The 8,710-nt window shown below is 39.9% G+C and overlaps 1 protein-coding gene across 1 annotated transcript; it reads right to left on the bottom strand.

The window, feature by feature from the left end:
• Positions 1 to 4,058: 4,058 nt before the first annotated feature.
• Positions 4,059 to 8,592, bottom strand: UQCRB (ubiquinol-cytochrome c reductase binding protein). The gene is made up of 4 exons (XM_045805910.2): positions 8,468 to 8,592; positions 6,190 to 6,261; positions 4,937 to 5,103; positions 4,059 to 4,261 (listed from the first exon to the last, which is right to left on the bottom strand). Exons 1-4 carry the CDS (start codon positions 8,484 to 8,486, stop codon positions 4,184 to 4,186), a joined length of 336 nt encoding a protein of 111 aa, XP_045661866.2. The 5' UTR covers positions 8,487 to 8,592; the 3' UTR covers positions 4,059 to 4,183.
• Positions 8,593 to 8,710: the final 118 nt, after the last annotated feature.

Here is an 8,710-nt window from a genome sequence, read left to right as displayed (position 1 = left end):
TATAGAGCTGAGGAAACTGAGGCACAGAGCGGTTAAATCAGAGTCCTCCAGTTACACAGTAATAAGTGGATTCGTATCGGGGCATCTCTGAGTCCCTCTAGTCTGTCTGCAGGATGATGAGCCTCTGTATTTCAGATTTTTCCACGCTGATTTTTCAAATACTACAGCTTGTGGTAACAAAAAGGCCCTCCCTTCAAATGAAAGGATTTCATTGACCAATTAACAAAATTCTCACCCCTTCAATTATTCTTTCAGTGGGCCAAATACTGTTTCTACTTTCTTACTCTTCGTAACAAGCAGAACAGTACTGATAATTAACAGTAAAAACATTGACATAGTGTTCTATGGTTTTGAAAGAACTTTTGCATACTTTTTCCATTTAGAAGAATAAGGTCATTAGGTGACGTGGAAAAGCCTTACCAGTTTGGCTACAAAGAGCTCTCACAAAGTCACAGATTGCCCTAATGTCATGCCTCATTTTCTACCTTGAGCGGGTGGATGACCCACTTCTTCCTGTTACACCTTAACCTTGGTCAGTTGTTTGCCCCCGTCTTTCAGTGGAGCCCTTAGACTTGCTTTAAATGTCAACAGCATTTACAAGCATAGTTCCTAAATTTAGTGCCCTGGCCTCCCTCCACCCCATCCTTCTCCCCACACACCTTTGTAGGGGTCCGGTGGGAGGTGCTTCAGCTCTGGTCTTCTTGTAAAGGTGCACGTTGGATCCTTAGTTGAATGATTATCAGACTCCTGCAAAAATGATTTTGAAGTTAAAGGAGCCTCTGGAGAGTCCTAGTCAAGGAAATTCTCTGAGGATACAAATGCTTTTAAAAACAGGGGTTCTGACCTTACGCCAGTTAGAATGGCAAAAATAGACAAGGCAAGAAACAACAATTGTTGGAGAGGATGTGGAGAAAGGGGATCCCTCCTACATTGTTGGTGGGAATGCAAGTTGTTACAGCCACTCTGGGAAACAGTGTGGAGGTCCCTTAAAAAGTTAAAAATTGAGCTACCCTATGATCCAGCCATTGCACTACTGGGTGTTTACCCCAAAGATACAGACGTAGTAAAGAGAAGGGCCATATGCACCCCAATGTTCATAGCAGCAATGTCCACAATAGCTAAATCGTGGAAGGAGCCGAGATGCCCTTCAACAGATGACTGGATTAAGAAGTTGTGGTCCATATATACAATGGAATATTACTCAGCAATCAGAAAGAACGAGTTCTCAACATTTGCTGCAACATGGACGGCACTGGAGGAGATAATGCTAAGTGAAATAAGTCAAGCAGAGAAAGACAACTATCATATGATTTCTCTCATCTATGGAACATAAGAACTAGGAAGATCGGTAGGAGAAGAAAGGGATAAAGAAAGGGGGGGTAATCAGAAGGGGGAATGAAACATGAGAGACTATGGACTATGAGAAACAAACTGAGGGCCTCAGAGGGGAGGGGGGTGGGGGAATGGGATAGACTGGTGATGGGTAGTAAGGAGGGCACGTATTGCATGGTGCACTGGGTGTTATACGCAACTAATGAATCATCGAGCCTTACATTGGAAACCTGGGATGTACTGTATGGTGACTAACATAATATAATAAAAAATCATAAAAAAAAAAACAAAAACAAACTACTTTCCAAACCAAAAACAACAACAACAAAAAAAAACAGGGGTTCTGGGCAGTCTGTTTTCTCAACCTTCTTCCGTCAAGCAGGACTACGTTGAAACCTCCTCCCGGTGCGACCTGATCTTTTTCTTAAGAACTGCCAGGGGGTCTTGATCTTCCCTGAGTGGTTTTCGGTCCTCACCATACTAGCAAATTCACTGGCAACAAGGGAAATACAAGGGCAGAGCCTGCCTGCTGTTTCTCAGTCTGGTCTTTATTTAGCCTGAACATGTTTTAGAAAGATTATTCAATCTTATTGCTAGCTACCATTTCACCCATTAGAGCCCCTGGGGCAGGGGGCTCAGGTAAGTAAAGAGATCCTATGACTTACAGCTTTTATGCCAAGAACACAAATATCTGCTATTACCTTTCCTACTGTTAAAGTGATTGCTACTCAATTATTAAAAATTAACCATCAGAGAAAAGGAAAAGTACTAAACCACCCTTACTCATTAAAAGATAACCACCACTGTCGCCTTAGTGCTTCCCATCTTTCATTAATGAAGAGTTGGGGATTTTGTTTCACCTAGTTAAATCTTTCTTCATATAATATCACAAGAAGTTTCCGAGTTCATAAATATACTTTTCCCACTCAGCACAGCTTACTTAAGCATGTCCTATTATTGAAAACCGACATTGCTTGATTTTTCACTCTGATAAGCAATGCTGCAATAAACAGCTTTTTCATAAAGCAGCACAGCATCACAGTTTTGGAGTCATACACTATTTCTGTGGATGCATGACCTTGGGCAATTTGCTTGACCTCTGTAAATAAGCCTTAGTTTGCTCATTTGCAAAGGAGTAATAATCCTATCTCACCGCATTATTGTGAGATCAATGATCATAAAGTGAACAGTGCCTCATGTAAAATAATCATAATCACTCAATATAATGGTGGCTGCTATTGGAATTATTTAGATTTTGCAGTTCTTGATACATATTGCCAAAATGCTATCCAAATGGGTCATACGCTTGTAACACCCATCAGGAACATATGAGATTCAAATTCGAAAGGATGTGAAAGGAAAGAAATTGAATCACTGAAACACTGGGTGGTCCTTGGGATCTGGGTCTGAGAATTTATCTTAGTTGCCTCATTAGGCCTGATAAGGAAGTATCTTGACACAAAAAACAGTAACTGACTAATCATATATAGTACCTCACTAAACCATTCCCCAACACTAGCATCTACTGCCATCTTGTTTCTCTGTGATTTGTGATACTGTACCAACAATATAACTCAAATGGACTGCAAAATCAAATCACAAATCTTATAGAATATTCAGTATGTTAAAGGAGAACCGCTTTTACCATGACCAAGACCATTCTCAAATGAGGATTCAGGCAACTTGGACCAGACTAAGAAAAATTGGCGAGAAATGATTAGGCGTTTCAGAAAATACTCTGAATGTGAAAGATAAAGCTCCTAGAGAATTTAATGTGGCTTTCTAATATTTTAGATATTTTAGAAAAAATTTGAAGATACTCCTGTTCATGTTGTAAAAGTCAATCATAAATGACTATCAAATGTCATAACTCATTTTGTGAAAAAAAATATATACACTTTCGATTCTGCTTTAGGAATTTTAAATATAACCCCAAACTTGCTTTTCACACTGCTGCTCTGTTCTCCGAGGGAGGATCCCAATCAGATGCTCTCTCGCACACAGCAGAGGCTCGTGGAACCCTGCACAGGCTGCATGTCCTATACAGCTCCTTCCACTGAAGCATTTTAGAATTCAGGGGTGGGAATGACATTATTGAATGGTTCTAATTTATATTTAAAATTATAACCTTAACACTTTAACTTTGTATTTTTGTCAATTTCTTTAATGTCTAGTTTTTGTTTTCTATTACACATATTAACACAAGAACACATACATGTTTCATACACAGACCCATATTGGGACCACGTATGTAACTTTTTAAAAAAGGATAGGATGTAAAATCAAGAATATTCGGAGAACAGTGGTTGGAGAGGGCTGTTTACCAATTCTGGCAAACAAGGGGGTGAAAAGAGAGAGGTCTCTTTTCATTGGGTAACTTGTAAATTCTGAGGGCCAATCTGTTACGGTGGTTTGCTTCACACGCAGTAAACTCACTGGCACTTGTTTCTTGCTCTACTCCATCCCTGCCAAGTGAGGCCCTGAGGGGGCTTCTAATTACCTTGCTAATCTACAAAGGCAATATAAAGGTGACTATTCTACTTGCAAGGATGTTATATCCTTCCGTAAATTAAGACATTGTCCAACCAGTGAAGAAAACTGATTAAAGTGGCCTGAGCTCCAGGAAGCAATAAAACACTAAAAAATATCTTAGAAGTCTAGAAAGAATTGTAACAGGTAAGTAAATTCAGTAGTTATTAAGATTTAGAATTCAAACACTCCAACAATAATCACAACAGACATTTATTTAAAGTAGTACATTTGCAGCTCAGATAGTTCTAAATTGTACATTTCAGGTTTACTCAACTTAAAAAGTTTGAGGGCAACTGCAACCACAAATTCAACTTCATGATTATTTCTTTGCCCATTCTTCCCTCTCTTTTCTTTCCCGAATAACTTCTTTCAGATATGGTTCAAGGTAGAATTTATCCTAAAGAATGAATAAAAGAAAAATATTATATGTAGGCATCACATACTGATATATCCCAAACACTAAACAAGTCTTTGACAAAAGAAATTCACCAAAATTAATTTTTATTTCCAACTTAAGAAAACGTATTTTCAAGCAGACTAAGAACAATCTGCTTTTCTAAAATGTAAAAACCCACAAAGATATTGTAATAAGTGGCTTTGATAGGTTGAGAGGGGAAAATCTGCAAGAGAAGAACATATGAGAGTAGAAGCTTTTGCCTAGCTTCAATGCAGTTCAAGGGGTGAGGGTTTACTTCAGAGTCCTTCCTGGGGGCCAGAGGGCTACTGCAGGGCTGATCACATGGATACCACCATTGTTTCATCTGAGCAGGGTGCAGAGTGTAGAGGGAGAACAATGACCCAGAAAACAGAGGATCTGCACTCTAGCCCTGGATCTCTATATCAGAGACTTGTTTAGTGATTTTGGAACAATCATGTCACCTCTAAGTCACAAAGTATTAATCTCTAAAATGGAGTTAACATTTGCTCTATTAACCTCACTGGACTGCCATGAGGGTATTTATGTGACACAACTTTAAGAACTCTAAAGCACTGTACAAAGCAATGTGCTTCTCTGTTTCTAATGCTCAATGCTCAGTGGCCAACATTGTCAGATACATAAAAGCTGAGCTACCTCCTCATATTTTGTCCACTGCTCTTTAGGCAAGATCTGATGCCTCATGGTCAGGTCCAGTGCCCTCTTAATGCGAAACATCCTGTCGTTATAAAGGTTCTCAGGAAGCCTTCTTATGGCTTCTTTCACATCATCATTCTCATGTATTGTATCATCTCGCATTAACCCTGTGATAGAAAACAAGAGTCAGATTGAATACACATCTCAAAAATCAGACATTTTTAAAAAATGAGTGAAATATATTTAGTCATAAACATAACTTAAGACTTGGTTAAGTTGTGTGCATTTCGTACATAATAATGGGTTATTTCCTTTTTTAATTTAAAATCAACTAATTAACATATAGTGTATTATTAGCTTCAGAGGTAGAGTTTAGCTACTCATGAGTTGTGTATAACATCCAGTGCTCATTACATCAAGTACCCTCCTTAATGTCCATCCCTCACTCACCCCATGCCCCCCCGACTTCCCCTCCAGCAACCCTCAGTTTGTTTCCTATAGTTAAGAGTCTCCTATGGTTTGTCTCCCTCTCTGATTTTATCTTATTTTCTCCTTCCCTTCATAATGGGTTATTTCTTAAACGGTACTGTAGAAACAATATGAGTCTTTTAAAATGCACTCACAAAATTCACATTTTATCTAACAATTTTAAAACATCTAAAATATCTACTTTGTTTTTAAACACTCATCAATAAATCACATCTCTACTTTCTTATACTTTGAATCTGAGATCAAGGTATTAAAGAACCTTAAGATGACAGTGCACTAATGAACCAGTAACATTTAATGACGCTTCTGTCAAGCTTCAATTAAAAAAAGATGAAGTTCATGGCAACTTCTAAAGTTCTAAAAGAGTTCATGTATCCGATGATTTGAACATTTGACAATTTTAACATTTGAGAAATCTTACTTTCAAAGTTCATATAACTTAAATTTTCAAATGCCAAATGAAGGAGTCGGGAGGGGGAGCGTATAAGGAAAATGTACTGTGACCATATTTCAAGAACATAACTTATTTCCACCTCAAACATCTGAAGTGATTGATTCTATTACTCTCTTCTCAAAGAAATTTTAAAAATGACTGGACAATAAAATATGGCCTAATTTTAAAAATTTTCTAGTACATTGGTACAATTAGTTAAGCTGTTTTTGGTAATCATAACAACTCTTGCAAAAGGACTATTCTCAGAAAAAGCAAAAAAAAAAAAAAAAAAAAAAAAAAACCAAGAAAAGGCAAATAAAAAGATACTCACCCAGTTTATTGAACCCTGCAGCATTGTAATACCATTTTCGAATACCCTCCAGCCACCGGCCTGATGCTGCAACTGATATTGTCACACTGTTAGTTGCTACGATTCACTTATACTATACGATCACCTGGATAGGCAAGCAACCAGTACTCTTGTAAGTTACCTTGTTAGAGAATGCAAACATAGGAAGGAATTTCCTTTTGGAAGTGTATATTCTGTATACTGTAGACAAAAACTGCTTATTTTATCTATGAGCAAAAGTGATTACAGGTTAAAAAAAACTGGGCAGCAAGTCAGGGGAAAAAAGGGTAAACTCAAGCACATGATGTACAAAAGATCTATAGCAGTTATCAGCACTCCAGCCTCCTCATGTCAAGTATCCCATCTTTTATGTACCCCTGCTACCATCAGAACTGAAGGGTAGGGTGTGGGAATGGAACTCAGAACTCCTCCATCTTCTGTAATTTCAGAAATAAATGACAGGAAATAAGTGTAAACTTTTCTTATCAACGGAGCTGGAATTACATGTAAAGTAGGTAAGACTTCAGGACAGGCTGGCAGGTCTCAATGACCTTCATCCTCCAAAATCTTTATTCTACATTACTTTTAATTCACTTGGCTACCCTCTTTAAAAATACACATATTTCTGGGAGGATTTTGATACCATTACCTAGTCATTTAATATCAATATGGATTAGTAGAAGACGTTCATTTTCTTCCTCCCAAGTAGCTAACTTTCCAACAAGGAAATAGATATTTGAAAAAGGATGAGAATGAGAAGAAATGGGTAATGCCAAAGCTCTCTGGGGGAGGACTGAGCCTGATGGGATAACCCAGTAGGGACTAAGGGCAACACTATAGTGCCTGATGCTCGTTAAGAGAGATGTGGTAAGAGGGGGAGATAGAGTAAATTTAAATTTTCTTTTAAAAATTTTGTCTGGGGCTATTCTCTCACCAAGGAATGAAAGCAAACTCTTTTATTCCAACCCCTACTCATCCCTACTTCTTAGCATATCACAGATTACACAGCCTTGGTAAATCTCCTTGAAAATTAAACACCATGTAGAAGATTGCTTCTAGAAAAACAAGTACCAAAGAGTCAACAATCTACAAACATACTTGTAGAAAACAAATGACCTACATACATATTTTCCTTTGATGGTGATGATTAATATTCATTGAACACTTGTGTTCTAGTTACTATCCTATCTGCTTTACCCACATTAGCTCGGTTTATTTACAACACACCTGTCCTCGCAGAATAATAAGGCTTACAGAACCTATCCTCTCCAAGATCAGAGCCAGCTAGTGAGAGGGTTGAGACCAGGTCTATCTAGTTCTCAAACACAGGACAGAGTGCCTTCCATATTTGTCAAATTAATGAAGCAATGAATTCTTAAATGTCTCCCCCAACCCCCCAAAAAAGTTCAATGTCATTTAGATTAACGGATTTTTCCGGCAATCGGATGTTTCCCAATAACTTCACCACTGCTGAGCCCGAGGAGAAAAGGACCAGTATTATTTAAAGGCTACTCCAATTCATACCTCCAGAGGGCAGCGAACAGCAAAAAAGGTGCGGGGAAGGGAAAATTCTTCGTGTTCACGATCTGTTTCAAATATTCCGGTAATCTCTGTATTCTACTGCAGAGTAAGTATGTTTGTTTTAGTGCCTAGAGTAAATACAAACTTCTCCAAATCTACAGACCGAGCTGACGTTCCAGATAAACCTAATTAATCTGAAGCTTCGCTGTAACCCTGGCTCAGCTGCCCCGAATTCCGTTTGAGAAGCGCGAGGCGTAGAAGGAAGTTTGCAGACCTATTTCCTCCGGTCACTCTGCCTCGGTTACCTGATTAGCGTAAAAGGGAAACTAATATCTCCCTCGTCACACAGGCCGGAGAATTTATCGCACACGACAGGGCTTGACTCACGGCAAGCACTCGGTTCATTTTGGTTGAAAGTCATGCACTGATTATCTCCCTGTGCCCCTGAACACTTCTAAGGCCGAGGGGAAGGCCTGCCGAGCACGGGCAGTTGGAATGGCAGGACTATCGGAGCCACCGCGGGCACCTTCACAGCAGATCCACCTTCAACCCTTCAGGTGAGCCCCGCCTGGGGACAGTAAGGGTGGGGGGCAAAGGCGCCCTTTAGGCTAGAGCGGAGCCTCCACCTTCGCTGACATCACACACCTAGCCACTTAGGACAGAGGAAGCGGAGCAAATTGCTGCAAGAATAAAAGGCTGAGTGTGGCAATGCCTGTCAGAGAGGTCACCAACGACTTACCGCTAGGCCTGCTCGCCATTTTGACCCGAGACTGCCGCGTTGCCTGCTGGGTAAGTCCTGGAGGACGCTTTGGGCCCAATGCGCAGGCGCCTCCTGTCGCGTCGCTGGGCGAGGAAGGACGCCCGCGCAGGCGCAGTTTCTGGTAGCCGACTTGGGGCTCCTGCCGCTGGCGTTTTACCCGTCTACGTCATGCCAATGTAGTAGGGTGAGTGTTTTGCGCGCCCCGTTGCACGAAACATTTCA

Source organism: Ursus americanus, chromosome 9 (assembly GCF_024610735.1).
Source record: "Ursus americanus isolate L20-20 chromosome 9, mUrsAme1.1.p, whole genome shotgun sequence".
NCBI lineage: Eukaryota > Metazoa > Chordata > Mammalia > Carnivora > Ursidae > Ursus > Ursus americanus.
Note: the sequence above shows the minus strand (reverse complement) of the source record. Positions and strands in the feature narration are given on the sequence as shown.

Bases quoted from the DNA above. Each gene is read 5' to 3' on its own strand.
- UQCRB (XM_045805910.2), bottom strand. The intron at 5,104-6,189 runs GTGAGTATCTTT...TTTCTATCACAG, and splicing joins TGCAGGGTTCAATAAACTGG to GGTTAATGCGAGATGATACA. The intron at 4,262-4,936 runs GTAGCTCAGCTT...TTCATTCTTTAG, and splicing joins AGTGGACAAAATATGAGGAG to GATAAATTCTACCTTGAACC.